Source organism: Meriones unguiculatus, chromosome 9, assembly GCF_030254825.1.
Source record: "Meriones unguiculatus strain TT.TT164.6M chromosome 9, Bangor_MerUng_6.1, whole genome shotgun sequence".
NCBI classification, from domain to species: Eukaryota; Metazoa; Chordata; class Mammalia; order Rodentia; family Muridae; genus Meriones; species Meriones unguiculatus.
In genome coordinates, this window is record NC_083357.1 from 64,927,292 (window position 1) to 64,949,015 (window position 21,724).

Below are 21,724 nucleotides of genomic sequence, written 5' to 3' on the forward strand. Positions count from 1 at the left end.
CTGAAAGCAGGCACGTGTTTGCCTAGAGTCAGGGGAACAGCTGATAAGAGGTACAGTTAGGGGTTACGAAAGTAGACAGTGATTGACAGCTGCTCAACTCACCGTACAGTGTGCTTAGTAAAGAACCTCAGAATGGTAAGACTGTGTGGATAAACTTCTGTGGCATTTGAGTTATATCTTATTAAAGCTGCTGTTTCAGGTTAAAGCCAAAAAAAAGATGTAATAGCCAGGTCCTCTTGTGGGCTGCAGAGGGCAGGAGATCTCGGGAGTGCCTCGCAGCTTGTCACTTTCCTATTTCACCTGCACTCACTCCAGACTTTTGCCGAGGGCCTATTGCATGTCATAAGCTACGGTGGGCACCTGGAGATGGAGCCAGCTGTACCTCTAAGCAGTTATTCACTCATTGAACCACAGGGCAGGAAGCAGCCAAGGAGAGTCCTCAGTGGTGTTCTGTTATGGTTGTGGGCTGAAAACATTAAAAAGAAATGTCTTGGAGCACTCAGGTCCATGCCAGAACAGCACCCATACCGGGTATGCTTGTCTCAAAGGTGGGGTGTGGCACAAAGCGCAGACATCACCAACAGGATGCTGCAAGGCACAAAACCCGAGAGGCCAAGAAACCGTGCCAGCCTTGCCCTGGCATTCTCTCCGGCAGTACCGTGGGCGTTTCCATTCTGTTTATTTGTTTTAAAGGAAGACAGGGGCAGGGAACACAAGTCATTACTCAGCATTTCCTGCAGGTCTCGTATTTGCAAAGCGCTCCTGCCCCCCAGTCTTCAACTGTCTGAAATAAAGGAATTCAAGACTCTCGCCAAGAACTCAAAGTACTAAGCAGATACAAGAGCCTCCCCCTGAGTGCTGGGCAAAGCAGGCACTACTTAAACACGAATCCCATAAAAGAAACACTGTTGGAAAAAAAAAAAAAAAGACATAATCTGAAGCAATAACTTGTGTGAGACTGACATGCCACTCGGAGGTTATGAACTCGGTACGTGTTGCTCTCCACTCACACCAGGACACAGGTCCACTCTGGAAGCACAGCGGTACATCCTTTTCGGAGAGTCCAGCATTCTAGGACTGACACACAAACACTCCATGGTAACAATTACAAGAAAATGCTCCTCTTTGGGCCGGCAGCTCCCGGTCATACCCAAGTGCAATATGGATGAGGTTTTCTGTGTATCAGTCAGCGCAGCCTCCCTGCAATCATGCTGTGCATGAGTTGCAATATACTAGGAGCCCCCCGGATTGGGATTTGGAGACTCAATTATATGGGATTAGAAACAGATGGGATTTGTGTTCATTACGTACAATAGGAATATCCCTAATGCAAAATTCCAAAACCTAAAATGTTCCAAGGCTTAAAATTTTATGAGCACCAACATGTTATCACAGGCAGATGATGATGAACATATTTAAAATATCGTATAAAATTATCTTCAGGCTACGTGTGTAACACATATATGGGGAAAAAGAGATGAACTCACAGCTAGGTGCTGCCTCCTAAATATTTCACTATGCATATCCCCAAATCCAAAACAGTCTGAAATCGTTAAGACTTCCAATCCCCTGTACTCTGGGTAAGAGATGCTCAACCTACATGATGACCCATGCTCCATCATCAGGGAGACCGGCAGAAAAAGTATAGGAGTGAATGTTCTCAAAACTACTACTTCTGTGGACTCTGTGTGCAGACCATGCTTCAAAGAATGACCACAAAACATATTACAGCCACATAAACACTTTAAAAACCAACCTATTTTGACAAGACAATCTCAAGAATGCCTTTTAGGGATGTCCTTAACTTTACGTCAGCTCAATATCAATATTCTTTTCTGATGCACTCCATGCGGCAATTAGGAAGCACTCCCTTCCCCCCACCCACCCACCCACACAGAGACAGAGACAGAGAACATACTAATAAAGAGGCAAATTTTCCACACCAAAATCTGCACAAAGACAAACCCAAAGAGCCCAGGCCAGCACTTGTGGCTTTTTGCCTGGGGCTGTCTGAGTGGCTTAGAGTAGCATTTCTAAGGAACTTATGGGGCCCAGCAGGGCAAAAAAATTAAGAGAGCTGGACCTCATAATGAGTTGGCTGTAATTTCAGTAAAGTGCAAAGCACCGAGGACAAAGACAGTGATAACAAGCTTAATAAGCCTGAGTTAAAAGAGATATTTAGCACAATTCTAAAATGGTATGGTAGGCACATATATTCTAAAAACAGGTTTAAGACTATATAAAGAAAAAAAAATTCCCATCTCTGTAGAGACAGAAGCTACAATCGTGGTGAAAAACTCGACACAGTAACTGAAAGAGCAGGAAAAAGCATATAGCAGATTGAAAAACTGGGTCAAAGTAATCTGAATCCAAATGTCACGTATGGAACGTCATACTCAATGATCCTTAAGCATACATTCCTACAGGCCCACATGGAAGTCACAAAAGTTGAGCATGTACTTTTTACCTGCACACTGGGAAGGTGGTATATATAGTTATTGGCCCCATCCCCACAAAGGACTGACCTAGTAAGGTCTGAGGGAACCGTGGTTTCCAGAAGCAAGAGTCCAAAAACATGAACGTCAGGTGTCGTGAGCACAGAGTTGAGTTAAAACCGAAGCCTGGTGAGGCCTGAGGTTGGCATGGATGGCAGTAAAAGCAGGAGCATGAAGGCAAGAGTCCACATGGTTCTTTCTGTGGCTTGCTACCCCCTGGGAGCCAAATGGCTACAATGGAGTGGTGTGGAAGGGAAAGGGCGGTGCAAAGAGCCAGCTCTAAGAGAGGCAGCCCTCACAGCAGTGCCCCACGGAGGCAGGTGAATGACCCAGCTTAATGGCCAAATCCTGCTTCCTTTCCCCTCGGCTTCCCATGCCTTCCCCTTCTGGTATCATCTGGTACTAACCAGGAGACCTACACAGGCTTCTAGGTGACACTGTTGCCATTCCACCATCCCAGAATTTACCAAAGCAGAGTGTCTGTCTCAACAAGCATTGCTCTAAGAGAAAAAAAAAAAAAAAGAAATATGCCTCAATCTCTTAACCCAACTTTCACAGGGTTACTATAAACTGGGCCCAAAAGTTTGTTCTCTGCTTTGCTCCTCAACCTCAGTGTCTTGGATACACTTTTGTTGCTTCGGGATTTGAGACTCGAGATGTGACTTCCCGGAGGAGGTCTCGGAGGGTGGGATGAGGGAATGCGGGCATGCTCTGTGCTTTGCGCACAAACAGTCTGAAGAATTGCCCAGGTTAGCCAAACCCACTGTCCAAGCCTGAGCTGGCTGGAGGAAACAGACAAACACAAGTGGTGACCTGCTGGGACCACCCCTGACCTAATTCTCTCAGAGTCTCAGTACCATTTAAAAGGACTTGCCCTCATTCCCCCCTAACCTGGCAACGCTGGGCACCAAGTAGAAAGAGACCCATGCCAAAATGGCAACTACCACAAGTCCGGTGTCCCAAGTGTGTCTCCCCTAGCCAGCTCTGCAGCTAACTGTTCTGCATCTGGTGGCAGAAAACCTTGACTCTGGATGTCTGGGGACATCCACATTCCCATGAGCCGGCTGGGTTGAAAAGCATCCTCACTCAGCACAGGGCTATTTCACCTTGAGTACTTCCCAACAGGCTTTCACTATTGGGCCTGCAGCAGGAGGAGAAGAGCGCAGGGACTGTAATGCTCAGGCACATTGTCAATAAGTAACTCCTACTGATTCTCCCTGGGCCCCACCGGGCAGGAGGACATTGCACTCACCCTCATACATCTCCAGGATGTGGACGGTGTCACCGATCTGCAAGGAGAGCTCCACATCTTGAGAGGCGTTGTAGTTATAGATCGCTGTCAAAAAGGAGAAGAAACGGGATTAGAAACCATGCACTCTCAAAAGTTAGTGAGCGACGGATGCATTAGCTCTAGTCTGCCTCCCTGTTGTTGTGATAAAACCCGGACCAAGTTTACAAGCCATCATCTAGGGAAGCCAGGGCAGGAGCTTAACGCCAAAACCTGGAAGCAGGAACTGAAGCAGAAACCATGGCATGCTGGCTTGCTTCCCCTGGCTTGCTCTGCTTGTACAGCCCAGGCCTACCTGCCCAGGGACGGTATTACCCACAGTGGGCTACCTTCCACCAACCAACACTGAAGAAAAGGCTCCAAAGACAAGCTCACAGACCAATCCAGTTCATCAGCTTAGGTGCCCTCTCTCCAGTTCTGTCAAGCTGACAACCAACAACTAGCCATGACGGTATTCAGCAAGTCACCCTCTGTTGAATGATTTCATGTGATCGGCTCTACGCAAGGCAGAAAACAGAGCTGTATGCCCGCCGACATGCCGACTGGTTGCCTAACACATACCACATGCTGTGTCAGATAAAACACACAGATGTGGCCTCTGTTCCCAGGAAACATGATAGTCTAATGAGAGGAAGAAAGATTTCAAATATATAATCCCAGAAATAACTGTTTAATTAAAGCGGGGCCAGCACCACACAAGAATCCAGGCTAGAGAATACAATGAGAATGTTGGCAGGTCAGTCCTCCTGTCCACGAGACAACAGCCAACCTGAAATTCATTTAAGCTTATGGTCCTTCGTGCCTGGGGGAGTGTTCTCTTGGCTTCCTTGGCATGGTACTCACCACTCAAAAAGGCTACATGTGAGAGACATCTACCTCTAGTATCAGAGTGCTAGAGGTCACAATACAGAGATGGCACCTTGTCCCAGCCCTCGATGCACTGGGGACAGAGTAATCCTGGGTCTCCGATCCTTAGGACCAGCAGCGTGAGGGCCCCAAGCCAGACTAAGTGTCAACCGAACCGGGGAAGAACAGGCCAGCGCTTTGCATAGGTGTTTCACCGGAACACCACATGAGTGACTAAGAAGCACATGAAAACGCATTCAGCAATATTAGTCATGAGGGGAACGCATATCAAAACTGCCATCAGATGCCACTCCCCCACCTACCAGATCGGCTGCGCTTAAGATGCTCGTCCACAAAAACAGAGCTGCTAGACCTCACGCCCCTGGCTGGCAGCCCTGCAAAACAGGAGACCCCTCGAAAACTAGACTGGCGGCTTCAAAGTTAAAGAAATTCACCACAGGACTTGGCAAATCCACCCCTAGAAGAGCAACAGAAAGAAGAACAACTAAATGGCGCCTACAGAACACCCTTATCTCAGTGGTCACAGCTGATGCAGAAGAGCAGCCCCTGAGATTCCCAAGCCAATCTCCTGCAGCCACGGGCGCTGTCTCATCAGCCAAGAGAGGCAGCAGACCCGAGGATCTCGAGAGGCTCCTCGGTGACCTTAGGGTGAAAGGAGAATGAATGGAGGCAGAGATTTGCTGTGACCTAGCCAACCGCAACAGCCGGTTGCCGCCGGGAGCCAGAGCTGCATGGGGTAGACCCTCTTGAGTCCCCAGGGGCATGAAGGCCAGTCCACACCTCCATTTCAGAGCTCTGGGCTCCAGAACTTGAGATAACACATTCCTGTTGTTCCAAGCCGTTTACTCTGCCATCATTTGTTTCTAGCACCCACAGGAAACCGGCGTGGCTGCGTTATTCACAGCAGTCCACAAGATGAAACGACTCAGCTGTGGCTGGGCACACAACTGGTGCAGCCGGGCTTTGATATCAGTATGAGGTGGACTGCACGGCCACACAGGAGAACCCAGTGATATACCCTGTCCTACCCTATACTCCAGACGACCGACGGTACCTAAAATAATGTAGGTCCTGGTAGGAACTGGCACCCGTTTAAAGAGCCATGTGTGGAGATATGAAAGCAGGAGGCTCCCTGGGGCTCACTAGTCAGCCAGCCTAGCTCCAGGCTCAGTGAGAGAACCTGTCTCAAAACTTCAAGTAGAGAGCAGTGAAAGAAGACCCCCCACCCTCCACACACATACATCCCCTATGCATACATACATGTGATATACACACACATGCACACGCACCCAAAAAGAAGAAAAAACTAAACAGACTCAACAGACACAGTATCTTTCCCAAGTAGTAGTGAATCACATCTTGTTAAGCAACAGGGTCCCTTTTCCACCATCTAACATACTGACTGCCTGTTTCGTATCACGAACTGTCTTAGACAGTAACAAACACAGAGATGCGGCTCCTGAGCCCTAGGTTAAAACAGAGTGCTGACCATAAATCAACGCAATGGAAAACTACTCAGCAATGGAAAGGAATAATACGCAGACACGTGCCACGACCCAGATGGCCACCAAGTACGCTGAGCAAAAGAAGACATAAGCAAATACATTTTTCCTTCATTTATTTCTGAAGTGTGCAGAATACGATAACCTGTCAGACAGCAGAGCAAAAGACTTTCTGCTCTAGTTGGATATGAGAATGGCCACTGAGCAACCTAGCCATTTAGGAACTTTTCAGGGAGGTGAAAACACCCCAAATTGAACTGTGGTGACAATTAAACACTCCCATCATTATTTACTAAATCACTAAATTGGGGGCTGGGAAGTAATGGCTTCTAACTGCTGTTGTCAAGGACCTGGGTTCAGTTCCCAGCGCCCACCCCATGCATCATAACTCCAGTCCCAGAAGACCTAACCCCCTCTTCCAGCCTCCACGGACACCTGCTCATGTGTGGTGCACATAAATTCACACAGGCACACATACGCATGAATAAAACCAAATGAGTATTTCCAAAAGAATCAACCACTACACATTGAAAATACATGGATGTTACAGTCTCTACATTATGCTTCAGAGAAGTGTCACTTTTAACAGATTTATTTCTTGTCTTTATTAACAGGTAATCTGTATCCACCCCAGGAAAAAAGTACCAACTCGGAGGTCCAGCTGTAAGCACTACAAGGACCCTGCTGTTGGATCCGTCTCTAGGGTCTGAGCATCACAAGGGGATGGCCCCTTAACCTATCATCATACTCTAGAGTCGCCATATCCTACCCAGTCAGGGAAGAAAGGTGTCCCTGTTAGTGCCTGCGGTGGGCACATCTTGTTCTCTCCCTGGGCTGGCAGCCTGGTTCGTCAGTGAGGGAAGAAAATGAGAACAGCCCCCTTCCTCAGCCACCTCTCAGAAATGGCCCCTCCTTCATGCAGGAGGTCACAGTTACAAATAGCATCCTTCTGCAGCGTTGGTCTAGAAGCCTGGAGAAGCACCCTGACAGTTATTTTCTATTGTGCTTTCAGAGTAGGCTGTGGTTTCTGAACAAGGACTGGCTGGGGAAGTGGGTTAGGAGAGATGACACAGAAGGCAGGAGGAGGGAGTTTCAGACTCCCTAGCCTGTTCCTGCGTCCTTGGCCTGGCCTGCAGCTGCTGCTCTCTCACCACAGTTCACCTCCAGCCAACTGCTACACTTTGCTCCAATGGTTTAGCCATGCAGGATGTGGAAACTGTTTTCTACAGAAAACATGGCCCTGCGATTCTTGACACCACTCAGACCCCGTTCGCTGCTATCCCCTAAGCGCCTCTTCCAACCGCCCCTCCCCCACAGAAACAGGAAGTAGTGAGGCCACTTTGTCACAAGCTGTGTAATGACCACCTCTACTCTTCCTGGTTCTTAGTCATGGGAAAGTAAGCAGAGGTTCTCAAAGGCAGACTCACATTGTTAGCTCCATGTATAAGCATCTGCCTAGGACTACAAGAAATACAAACACGCATGTACGAATGTATGCATGCATGCACACACAGACACACACGAAGGTATGAGCTTAATCACACACACAGGCACAAAGAAAGACGAATATGTGCACACACACACATCAACACCAGCAATCGCCAAATGCTCCAACTTTAATTACCCACTTTTTCCTCTACCATCTGTCAAATTCACCCTCTTCTTTACTCAAGACTCTTCTATGCTCAGGGACTAGAGAGATGGCTCTGCATTTAAGGGTACCAGAGGACCTGGGTTCAATTCCCAGCACCCACAAAGGGGCTTACAACCATCTGTAGTTCCAGTCCAGGGGATCCAAGGCATCCTCACGCACTGTGAACAAGTCCACAGACAAAAAACTGTACACTTTTTTTTTTCCAAAAAGACTCTCATATTCTCCTTGAAATTCAATGCTCAACTCTTGTTTTAACCACAGCCTTCTTCTTCTTTAGAGCAATCCAAATCTCACATCCACAATTCAACTCCGCTAACAGCTCCTGCCCATCCCTCTCCACCTAGCATTTCTTCTCAGTCCCACAATTTCCCTCTTCCCAAAGTTTGAGTTAGCAACCACAATTCTGTGCAATTGTCTGCCCTCCTGAATGCGGCTTCACACTGCCTTTTGTCTGCTCAGGAGAAGAATCCAAGGTACAAACAGCAACTCTTTATTTGTTTACATATTTTGCTTTATTTTGAGTATCACACAAAATTTTAACCTCCTAACTCTCTATATTCCTTGACTTCTGATTCCCCAACCTCCATCTTTTCAGGGCTGGGATTATAGGCTTGTAGCCACCATACTTAAGCATATACGATGCCAGGGGCTGAACCTAGGGCCTTTGTGAATGCTAGGCCAGCATTCTACTGATTGAGCCACATTTTCCACTCCTTATTTTACTTTTTAAACATATGATTTGCCCTTTTTTTTTAAAATACTCCATTAGTCTGTTTTCCCACCGCAACTCCTCTGTGCCTAGTCTCCTTCTTCCCTTCAAATACTGTCCTTCCTGCTTTCACATCACATATGCATGCGTGTGTGTGTGTATACATACACATTTATATGAGTCTAGGCTGTAACATCTATCATTGTTAGTCTGAGCCTAACTATTTGACATGATGTCCTACACGTCCATCCATCTCCCTGCAAATACATTTCATTCTTATTTTTCATGGCTGAATAAAACTCCATTCTCCAATTAAATGATAAAACATATATTCTCCAAAAAAAAAAAAGTTTAAATGCTATTTGTAATCCTATAAAATGCACAGAACAGTTCAGACATTCAGCACTTCTTCCCCAATGCAACCATGCATCTGTTTCCCTCTAAAATGGCACCTGTGGTTTCCCATCACCCAGGAACAGGATATCAGAAATCACCTCAGAAATCACCTCTCCAGTCGCTTTATCATACAAGGGGGGAAATGTATATTTCTTTCCAGGTGAGGCTGTCAAAGAGGTGCCTACTGGGGACAGATCCCTTCAGCAAGGTTCTTCAGAAAAGGGCTACGTCTGTGTGTTCTATGTCATGTCTCCAAAGTCACCCTCATCTGTTCCATCCATCTCTCTAGAGCCCCGTCCTCCACGTTCCTCACCCGAGGACGCCCCACATTAGCCCTGTGGGCGCTACTTACACAGCTCTGCTAAGCCACAAGGCATCCAATGGGAGAACTAAGACTAAGAAGGGCTATGTTCAGCTTGGCAGCAGCAAGGCTCTTGGCGAGACTACCCCATTCACCTCTGACCAGGATGGCCAGTGACAGTACAGCTGTGACCTGGAATAGCCTAGAAATAGAGAAGAACCAAGATTTCTCTTACTAAATGGGAACACCAGCCCCAAAGCCAAGCTTCACCGTACAGACTCACAGCTGACGATCACCTTATGCTAGCCTGAGCACAGGATAAAAAGCAGTACACTTAGGGGAGAAAATAGTGTCCTTATTCCAGCACATGAATAACTGTTATAATGAGAATCAGGGAACTAGTGAGATGGCTCAGTGATTAAAAGCATTGCTCTTCCAGAGGACCTGGGTTCAATTCCCAGTACCCACATAGCAGCTCACAACTGTCCTGTAATTCCAATTCCAAAAGATTCAACACCCTCACACAGACATACATGCAGACACAACACCAATCCATGCACACAAAATAAAAATATTTTTAATATTTATTTTTATTGTTTTCTATGTCTGTGTCTGTGTACCTTGGTGCTCGAGGAGGTGGTAAGCCTCCATGTGGGTGCTGGGAATCAAACCCCAGTCTTTCACAACAACAAGAAGTGCCTTTAAGCAATGAGCCAACTCTCCAGCCTGTATTTTTAAAAGAAAAAAAAACAAAAAATCAGGGAAAATGCTGAGGGAGTAGCTCCGGTGGCTCAGAGCGTTTATGTACGAGGCCCTGCACCACATACACCAGGCACAATGTATGAGGATCAGCACCACATTTATGTACACACCAAATTTATGGATGAGGCCATCACCACATCAACCAGACATGATGGCACGTGCCTGTAACCCCAGCCCAGGGAAGGTGCAGGCAGGAGAATCAGTTCACCCTTGTCTCTATACAGAAAGTTCGAGGCCCCCTTCTCAAAACAAAACAAGAAACACCCAAAAAGCAAAAAGAGAAAGCTAGAGAGAGAGAGAGAGAGTGAAGCTGGGAAATCCTAAAATTAAACAGAGAAGAATTCAAGCTTTTTTTTTTTTCCAATTTACGAACAGCATGCCTTTCACGGACTTACTTAATCTAGACCTCAATTTCTCATCTATAAAACAAGAAGCAGACGGGATGACTCAAGGGCCGTTAGCTCCAGCTTCCTGATTCATGAAGTGACAATCCAGCCCAGAGAGACATGCTGCTTTGAACTGGCAGGCACCACCGCAAGCTCTTGTTTTGTCTGAGGAAATTAAACAAGAATAGGGAGTCCACTGTGTAGAAATTGCTTCTCTGACTGCTTTGTGCAAGGTTTCGGGAAAGACAAATTGCTGGAATTCTTCCCTAAGCAGCTTACTGTTTATATCAGGAAAGTGTAATTTGGCAGAGCCAAACAGACAAAACAGTATGTCTACAGATGTAAAATAGTTTGCATTTCCCCAAATCCTTGATTTAGCCCTTTCTTTGAAACTAGGCTTATACAAGAGAAAGGGGGGAGATGAAGATGAAAGAAAACTGAAAACTGCACAATAAGCAACCGAAAGAACACTTTCAGAAGCTACCAACAGGATCAGTTTTGATAAAGGGAAGTCTGTTGGCCATGAGTTATAAATCTTTCTAATGAATTGAGATCTTTCATGAGTCTCCAAATTCTAGTTCCCTGAGGAACAACTGGAACGCTTCATTTTTTCTTTTATAGACAGAATCTACAGAAGTGTCCACCAAACCAATAAAAACGTCCCAATTTGAGTCATTTGCTATTGAGACCATTAAGATGATGGGATTTATTTATATCCATTTTATATATTCTCTCTCTCTCTCTTCCTCCCTCTCTCTCTGTCTTTTCATAGAGAAGCTCTCATTAAGTTGCCGAGGCTGACCTGTAACTCACAATCCTGCTTCAGTCCCCAAAGTACAAGAATTACAGGGCTGCACCACCACGCTCATTTTTATTTCATATTTATCTGTCTAGGTTTGCCATTAGTTCTACCAAGACTAAAGACATACAACTCATTTTTTTTTTTAATTTTCATTTGGGCTTTCACGCATTAATATTCTAGAAGGCCAAATGGATTTTTTTTTAATCTTAATACATAACATGATAAGCGGTAAACAATGACAATCAACAACAGGTATGATGTCAAGAAGTACAAAAGCCTATTGTTTCAAGCCAACAATTAGGTTTCAAACTGGCTTATCTGCATCGAGATGGCCATATCCCCTTCTGTTCTGATGCCTGAGCCAGGGGCTTTCAATCAGGGCGCCTGCTGCAATTCTCACGGAGTGCCTTCCCCCCACGAGAAGCACCAGCTTCCTGGCTTTTCATTCACTCAGTCACTTGGGAGAGTTGCATATGTTATGACCAACTTACTGATTATTATTCCAGAAGCTTCTTTTTTGAAATTATTTTATGTGTACTGGTGATCTGCCCTCATGTATATCTGTGTGAGGGTGTGGGATGCCCTGGAATTGGAGCTACAGACACTTGTGAGCGATATATGGGTGCTCCTCCGGGTCCTCTGGAGGAGCAGCCAGTGCTTGTAACCACTGAGCCATCTCTCCAGCCTGTGTTCCAGAAGTTTCTAATCTGAAGATCCTATAGAAGTTTATAGGTTGAATGTCTTGATCTAGATAGACATTAACCCAACTATGGTTTACTCACTGGCTCATCTCGCCTAAATTAACATGAAATTAAACTTAATCTTTTATGAGAGGAGAGCTGAAACAAGGCAATCCAAAATTACAGAACAGAAAGTCTGTGGTCTACAAACACAGGGACTTTTCCTGCCACAGCTTCCTCATCTGAAGAACAGAGGTCACAGCCCATTGTTCATATGGTTGGGGAGGCCCAGAAAGGGGAATCTGTGCAGTGGCCCTCGGACTGTGACTAACACCTGGTGGGCACTGACTACAGGACAGTCACCTGGCCCTCTCCTTCTTCCCTCTTCTTTCCCTGATCAGCTGCCTACTTTTGAGCAAAACCTCATCTGCTTTCCGCATCAATGGACACTGTCACCCTCACCTGTGTCAGAAGCCACTGGAAGAAAACTGCCAATCAACAAGGATCAGAGCGATCAGGGAACGGGTTACTCTTCAATGTCCTTCCTGGGTTGACGAACGAACGGTGAGCTGCATGTGACAATGGGACATTTTACTGCAGGCAGTTAAGCCTTCCTCTGGAGAAGCAGCACTTCAGTCTGGGATGCTTTCGTATCTAAGATCTGTCCCTTCTAGCTCTTGCAAGCATTTCTGTACTGATTCGACTGAGGAACCAGGGTGATCCAACAACGCTCCTGATCATAGCTACTGCCCACACCTCTCCATCTGAAGATAACTGGTTTATGTGCCTCTCTGTTTCACTGACTTCTGTTCCTTTCCACTGGATTCTTTTTTGGTAATCAAAATAAGAGAAGTAAAGGTGGGGAGGGAAATCTGATTCTAAATAAGGCAGTTTTAGGCACAAGTAGGAAATATAGGCAGCCCAGAATGTCTACATCCAGTCACAAAAGTTCTCATACGACTGCAGCTGAGGAACCAGGCTCACTAGCAAAGGCCTGGAGTCTCAGCACTAGGGAGACAGGAGCAAGATAACACGGGTTCAAGGCAGCCTAGTCTACACAGCAAGACCAACCACAGCTACACAGGGAAGACTTGTCTCAAAAACAAAAGAATAAATAAAATAAATGATTGCTCCTGTGATATGCTCTTAATAAGTGAAGATTAAGAAATCAGTCATATCTAAGAGTCCTTTGAGTTTACTGCATCCAATTTACGAACAGAAATTGTGACAAAGAGAATAAGTAGCAAGAATGACGTAATCTAGAAAAAAAAACAATTTTGAATAACAGTCATATACAACAACTCTGAAACAAACCTCATTTTAGTGAGGGGGAAAAAAAGGATCCTCAACCAGGCTACTAAATCTGTTCATGTCAATTACCCACCTGAGAGGGGAAGGATTCCAGCATCAGCAGCCTTTGACTTGAGCACACTTCCCAGCAGACCATGTGGCCTGCCACCCCACCTAAGGATGAGGGATGCCCTGCAGCCGGGGATTCTGCCTGGGAGGGATCCTAGAACTGAACCTGAGCTTCCTTGGCATTGTAGACACTAGAGCCCCGGCAGAAAGTATAAAAAACTAGCATAAATGTTACCCTGTATTTAAGTATACTTCTGAACAGAGAAAGCAGCAGAGGCACGAAAACAAATGAGTAGACAGGAAAGATGGTAAAAGTGCTACAGCCAAGCCTGAGAGCTGGAGGTCAGTGGCTGGCACCTACGCAGCAGAAAGACAGAACCAACTTCTGCAAGTGGTCCTCCGACCTCTACTCATGCTGGGCCACCCATGGCCGCACACATACACACACACACAAATACACACACAAAATTAAGTGGTGTAAAATTTGAGAAGAACAAAAACAAATGGGCAATACCATTTATGTAAGAAATAAATGATCTGTAAATCAGAAAGTAAGGAAATATTAGAGCCATGGTTGTATAAGGAGTTTGCCCTTTTATATATTTATTTTATACGTGTATATATATACACACACACACATTTAGCAACCCAATAAAATTTTTAAGATAAGAGTCAACTCAACTCATATGTATATGTGTATACACACACACACCTTTTTCAGTTTCATTTCCTCTTAGAACCTAAAGGCACATACAACACTCCCATGAATTAATCTACATTCCACAGAGAGTGATAATCCCTTTACATTTCAAAAAAAAAATATTCACCTGCACTCCATTTTCTTCTAATATACATTTAATAGTAACCAAATGTAGCATTAAAAAGTTCTGTGATTTCAACATGCCTCTTGACTTATCCCCAAAGCAATCAAGTGTTTTTAGGCATGAATACTCATAAAAGTAAAATATAGTTCATAAAAACCTGACCACCAAATTTACAACACAATCTAAACGTTAATAGGAAAAGCACGTGTTTCTACGAAGAATCTAGGTTTGATGGCTTGCTTGTCTCCTGGCATTTAAAAATAAAAGCCACTCTAAAAGCGGTGGAAAATCTTATCTGCTATTCTCCAATATTACAGTGCTGTGCTTCAAGCAGTGAGCCATTGTCATGGCAGCAATGGAAAGCCCAGCGGTTCTAAATTCTGCCTGCACCAGTACACCGCCATGGGGAGGCCTCCTACTGACAAACACATCCTGTTTTATGAGTTGTGTATATCCCGTGTACATACTTGACTCACCATTCACACCTCCAACCTATATTTCTGCCCCAGAGGGAACTTCTTTTCAGAGAAAAAAAAAGGGGGTGGGGAACCAAACTAACAAGAAACTAAAGACGGGTCTGTTTCACCAGAATGCTGGGAACAGCTGGCTTTGGTCACTCAGACTCAACAGTGAAAGAGCCTTCTTTGAGCTTCTGTCTTTATCCTACCTCCAAGCCTCCCCTTCCTCACCTGAACGGAAGATAACGCCCCTGTGGTCTTGATCATCCTCTCTCCACGCACATTTAAGAATTATATCACAGGCTCTGCGGAGATTAAATACTATTCCCAAGTCACTCGCCAGGAAAGAACCAGCCAGGAGAGGCGTTAGAACACCATTCACCACAGCAGCCTACCAACTCTCCTCCCCTTTATAAGAAGTCTTAATCCCCAAACACACCAATCTGTAGACTCCTGCCATCCCAGGAGCTCTCTGCATACGAGGTCTTATTTCCCAACTCTAAAATCTCCCAATACTCCCCTGCCTATGACTTTAAAACTTCTGAAGCTCCTTCCTGTCTGAGTTCCTTTTTTGTAATTCCCTTGTTCAAAGGGCTTTTGCTGCATTCCTCCTTCTGACCTGACCTAACCATAAATTAAATTTACAAAAGCCTAATTCAGCCACAGCATGCTCTGGATGACAATGCTAAGCCACCTAACTTGTAGCTGAGTCAACTGTCTTAGTAACTATTGCTGTGAAGAGAAATCATGACTAAGAAAGCGTTTAACTGAGGGGCTGCTTAAAATTCCAGAGAATGAGTCCATGACCATCGTGGTGGGGAGTATGGCAGCAGGCAGGCGGGAATGGCACTGGAGTAGGAGCTGAGAACTTATATCTGACCCAAAAAGAGAGAAACAAAGAGTAGGCCTAGCTGGCGATATTGAAACCTCAAAGCCTACCCCCAGTGACACACCTCTTCCAGCAAGGCCACACCTCCTAATCCTTCCCAATAGTTCACCCACTGGGAACCAAACATTCAAATGTCTGAGCCTAGGGGGATCACTCTTTATTAGTAGTATTAATTAATTTTTTATTCCTTACAATTTATTCGCTTTGTATCCCAGCTGTAGGTCCCCTTCCTCATTCTCTCCCAATCACACCCTCTATCCCTCATCTCCTCCTATGCCCCTCTCAACAGTCCACTGATAGGGGAGGTCCTCCTCCCCTTCCATCTGACCCTAGCTTATCAGGTCTCATCAGGACTGGCTGCATTGTCTTCCTCTGTGGCCTGGTCTGGCTGCACCCTCCACAGGTGGGTGATCAAAGAGCCAGCCCCTGAGTTCAGGTCAGAGACAGTCCCTGTTCCCCTTACTAGGGTACCCACTTGGAGACTGAGCTGCCATGGGTTACATCTGTGCATGGTCCTTGGATGGAGTAGCAGTCTCAGAAAAGACTATGGGGACCATTCTTACTCAAAGCACCACATCAACACACCCTGCTGTGTGATGTGGCCTGCCCGGGTTTCTCATGGAGCTCCACCTTCATCCAGTGGCTCACACTGGCAAAGTCTATTTGCTCACCGGCTTTCGGACATGGGGCTTTCTGAGATGTCACAAGAGGAGAATTTGTGTATATCACTTTTTCTTTGAAACTGTTAAGACTTTTCTTCCCATGCTGAATTTCAGAAGAGGAAGCTAAGAATATTGGTGGCAGCATCTTGTCTTGTCTGAAACCTATAGTGGTGGGTGATAGGAATAATATAACCCCTCCACAAACAGAGTTAATGCCATTTGGCATCTCCTTGGCTCTTTGAATGAATTAAAAAGGGTAATGTTGGTTGTCTAGTTTTAAAACTACTTTTCCTGTCTTAATTCTCTGCTACATAATGGGGGGAAATGCAGTAATATTGAGAATGTTTCAATATTTAAATCTTTTTTTTGCCATCTTAATTTATGCTTATCTCTAAACAAACAAACAAACAAACAAACCAAGAACCCTAAAACAACAACAAAACCTTTTGCTCTCCGGACTATAGAGTTTTGTGGGTGTTTTGTTTTGGTTTGTTTTGTTTTTTACTGGCCTTGGATTAGAAACAATCCAAAATTCCTTCAACTCCAGAACAAATAGGCTGTGGTACATGCATTCCCTAGCATTCTCTAGAATTGTGCTCAGTAATGGGAAGGACAACTGTGGTTGCATACAAGATGAAAACATGGCAGGTCAAGACGCCAGACTCAAGAGGATGCATACGAACTACACTGTCCTGTTGTTACAACATTCTAGAAGAGTAAAAACCGTAAGACAGCTAAAATTAAGTACCATTTGAAGGGTGTAGTATGAAAACCTAACACAGTAAAAGCTTCCTAAAGTATATACATATACGAAGGCAATCCAAGTGAAATGGCCAAATTGGGGCCCAACTAGACATTTCTGGTCACTAAATGAAGCTTCTAGTACTGTGATTGAGTTACATCTAATTGAGTTGTTGACCAGACGTGTCCCACAGGAATCCCCAAACAACCCAGACTTTTGGCAAGACTATAGGTTGCTCTCCACAAACTGATGGCAAGGGCCCATTGCTGAAGACAACACCCACACAACTTCCTGAACATGGAGAAGTCCAGCTGGTGTTTATACAGAGCCTTCACCCCTACATTCTATTGTCTTTGATACAGGAAGGTACTCTTCAAATTATCAAAAGAGAAACATAAATATTAACCCAACCACAAACCCTTTAGTTTACCATGTATCCTGTCTGCAATGATACACTAGTGCAATGTATAGAGGAATTTTAACTCAGCACATGGCTGCTCTGGCAAAAGATCACAGCCAAAGACTTCTAGGTGATCTTCAAAGTGATCCAGCTGGAATACAAACACGACTTTAATCCAGGAGACAGAGGCAAGCAGATCTGACTTCAAGGCCAGCCTGGTATAGAACAAGTTTCAGGTAAAGAAAAGCTTAGGTCCAGGCATGGTGGTACACCTTTTAATCCCAAACTATGAAGGTAAAGTTAGTTTCTAAAAGGAAGCACCCATGTTTGAAAGTAATGTCTAATTGCATGGCAGAAACAGTGATGAATCAGAGAAAGACCCACAGAATAGGATACGCCCAACTCTCAAAAGAAGAGAGGAAAAGGAAGCTACTTAAAGGGCAATAAGAGAGAGAGAGGAAGGAGTTTTACCAGGACAGTAATAGACAGGGTGCAAAGACAGAGAATACAGGTGAAGAACGAGAAAAAGCTAGGAGATTAGAGCAGATTGCTGGAATTAGTTTGAGGCCAAGCAGAGCAATTTAGAGGCCGAGAGAAAAGCCACATTGAATAAGTCAGCTGGGAGAGAAGTATGAGCCAGAACAGCTGAGATGAACCAGGCAACCCAGAGCTCAGAAAGAACAAGAAAGGGTGAGCTCATTAAGCAGTAAGTCTCAGAGACTAAAAACATTCTAGGCCTAGGTTAGCAGAAGGAGGCAGTAAGCCTCCAAGACAACGATTACTTCAGGCGAACAAAAGTTCCTTTTACAGCAATGGTGGCACAAAGCTTGGGGAATTCACTAACAGATATCTGGTTCGCCTAAAAGTCTACTCCATGGGACAGAACCCATATCCAACACTGCTTGGCTGACCAAGAACCTGAGACTAGAGAGCCCAGGGACCTAAGGAGAAAACAAATACTACTGACCAATAATAGCAGAAAAGGAGGCTGAAAGAGAAAGGGGTCACACAGCAAGACTGATGTACCTGTGAACTCGCAGAGACTGAGGCCGTACGCACAGGGCCACAAGGGTCTGCACCAGGTGGAGTCCTAGAGCTGAAAGGAGAAGTGAACACATTCCCCGTCCCTAACCCAGAAGCCATCTCCAGTTGACAGACACTTGTACACGAGTATTTGGCTTTCTCCAAGGGAGTCTCATTGGGGAACAAACTACTCTCAAGGGTAGGCTGTAAGTGGACAATAGTAAGAGGACAACAGAAAATGAACTCAAGAGCATCTCTGGAGGGTCCTTGTCTCATAAAGTCATGCCAGGGCTTTTCTTCCTTCCTTTCTTTTTCTTATTTTTTAATTTTTATTTCATTTATATATTTTTCTGTAAATGCCCTGCAGGTGCTTTGTGTATATATTACGGCCTCCAGTTTAAGGTTTTATAGGATGCCTGGGTATGCCAATGAGTGGGTGTCTGTATCCGTGTCCTGTGCCTTTTCTTGGGCTCTTTTCCTTCTGTTTATTTTGTCCTAGTCCGATGTGTTAGTTTTTATTTTATAGCATTATTATCCCTTATCATTTGTTTTTAAATGAGAGACAGAAAGCGGGTGGATCTGGATGGGAGGAGAGCTTAGACGGGAAACTGTAGTCAGAATATATTCCGGGGCTGGGGGGAGGCGGAAATTAAAGAAAACGCTGCCCAGAGAATACTATCCAGGACCTTGTCCCCTACCCCAACCCCAGGTCTGTGTGGAGAGAATGAATGAACCCCTCTGTGTATATGACTGTGTGTGTTGAGGATGGATTCGAGGACCATGACTGAACCATCCCCCCACACACAAACCAGCTGATGCCTTGTTTTCAAAAGCCCGCCTTGCAGATAAGACACAGTATTTGAGTTCAGTGGGTTATGAAGAAAATGCATGTGCAACCCCCCCACACACACAAAATTAGCATGGTCATGGAACAGAACACAGAAACTTCCAGAAGGGCCCTTCATGGCCCTTTTCAAAAGTAACCACTCTTCAGACACCACAAAGGGTGGCCTCTGAACCCTTTTTTATCTGTTTTAAACCTATTACCTGGATTAGTTATTGATAATTTGCATAATGTTTCCAAATCAGAAAAAAGGCATGCTGTAATATCTAAATGAATCATATTCCCTTGAAAATATTTCATGCATTATTTATTTAGTTACTTATATTTTTATTTACGGGGGGATGTCATGGTGTGGTGTGTGTGGAAGACAGAGGACAGCTCGTAGGAGTCAGTTCTTTTCGACACGTGAGTTCTGGGGGTGGAACGCAGGCCATCCGGCTTGGCAGTGGGCATATTTCCCAGCTGAGCCATCTTGCCAGCCCACCATTTTTTGGTTAAATGAATAAGCTTCCAAAGTACAGAAATACGTGTCCAAGTCTATATAATAAATTGTTAGCATGTGTTCAAAATATTAGAGAAAAGCATAATCTACTTGTTTTCATTTGAGTACTTTTTCAGTTATAAAAAGCAATCTGTGGCATACAAGATTATACAGGCTTTAAATGAAATAATCAGATTCCAGCTGGATCTTTTAAAAGAACCGAGCAAAACAGTTGAAAAAAAAAAATCACAGGAGAGCAAAGTCTCTGAGGACTGACAAGAACCTCTGGAAAACTGTCAGGGATTTCCAAGATGGTGCATTTCCACAGACGCAAAATAATCTAACAGACAAAAATTAGAAAAAAAAATGAATCTAAGAAATCAGATGAAAAAATTTACATATAATTATGGCATGTTTGCTGTTGTTTTGTGAGAAAAGGTGTTTTAATAAGCAATGCTGGTATTCTGGGCTACGTAGGAGAAAGAAAAAGAAGAAGAGTTCCTCACCCTATATACAAACAAACAAATAAATGAGTGAATGAATTCCGAAGCCCGGGTACCCAGTCACAAAGTTTGAGAGCCACAGTGAGTGGCTTCCAAGAGCGGTCTGCAGTGCCAGCCCCAGGGGAAAGGTCAGCACACAGGCCTCTCCCACAAGCCGGCATGAATGCCAACGGCTCTCAGCTTTGTGGGAAATAATCTGCCCAGCAATTATCCTTTGACCTCAGCAGGAATCGGAGCATCTGTGTGAGGAAACATGAACCGAGCTATTTACTCCTGGGCCACTTGCAGTGGTCGCAGAGGCAAACACAAACACCGAAGGCAAGAAAAAGGAAATGAAACGTATCCTGGTACCAGTGGCGTACAGCCATCCTTTATGGTGTGGTGAGTCAGGGCTCAACTCACTGACCTGGAAAGGAGTCCATGATACGTTAAGTTAAGTTAAATGGATTGGGAGGGAGACGGGGCGGGGGGGAGGGGAGGCAAGTTGCTGAACACTGTTATGGGATATGAACCTTGTTAAAATATCTAAAAAGCAAACAGCAGCCTACATACTCACCTGTTTTCATGAACGAAGATGGGTGGTTGGTATCTACTAGCCTCCTTTTAAATCTCATTTTACATCTTTTCTAATCTGTGATTGGTTGGAACATGATGGTGCCTTTATTCCCAGCACTCGAGAGGTAGAGCAGAAGGTTCTCTGTGAGTTCGAGACCAACCTGATCTCGAACTGATCAACACGGTAAGCTCCAGGACCACCAAGAAGGACAACATAGAAGTCACTATCTCAAAAAATAAATTAATCCATAAGGTTGTAATTCAGGGCTGGAGAGATGCCTCCGTGGCTAAAGCACTTGTTGCTCTTGCAGAGGACCCAGGTTCGACTCCCAGCTCCCACACACTGTCTCACAACTATCTGTAACTCCAATTCCAGGGGCCACAAAGCCCTTTTCTGACTTCCACGGGCACCAGGCACACACATGGTGCACATACATACATGTCATACATGCAGGCAAAATACCTGTACACAACCCTCCCCCCGAAAAAAAAACATATTTTAACAAGGTTTTAAAACTATAAAATAAACTTGTGCAAAAATACAACATAAAAATCACCACCTAAACTCATGCATATTCCAATAGGTTATGAATATTCACACTGCTGTGCAAAATCAGGACCCTTAGTAACGTGTAACCCTGCATCTATTAAACACGAACTCCTTGCGGCCCGGTCCTCTCCTCCCTTGGCCTCCACTGCCTCTTACTTCCTGTCTCTTTGAATCAGACTAGTAAAGAATCTCAACAAAGCGCAAAGCTCAATCTATTTTTCATTTTGTTCCTTGCCGAATTCACCTATCATGTCATCTAACATCTCTCCTGCTATAGCATGTGTCTGAAGTTTCTTTTTTCAAGGCCAAACAATTGTCTATCACATACAAAGGTACACATGCATGCGCACACACACAAACATATACACATGTGCCTATGCACACAATGTGAGAACCAAATTAAATGGCGGAGGCACTTGTCTGACCCAGCTGCACGGGATGTACCTGATCTGATGGAGGCAGGAGGTACGAGGGCAGGAAGTATGTCAGGATATATACTTGCCCCTGATTGGCCCTGATGGCCTTGTGGGGTTAATTTTTCAAGCCTCTGCAATATGTGACTTGTGGCCATTATCTGGGAACCCAGAAGTGG

General features: G+C 44.8%; 1 protein-coding gene across 1 annotated transcript in view; it reads right to left on the reverse strand.

Moving 5' to 3' along the window:
* Positions 1-21,724, reverse strand: part of Dock5 (dedicator of cytokinesis 5) — a 179,125-nt gene that overhangs the window by 125,739 nt on the left and 31,662 nt on the right. Inside the window, exon 2 of the mRNA XM_021635507.2 lies at positions 3,748-3,831. Coding sequence (XP_021491182.1) covers positions 3,748-3,831 — 84 coding nt within the window. The remainder of the gene's footprint in view (positions 1-3,747; positions 3,832-21,724) is intronic.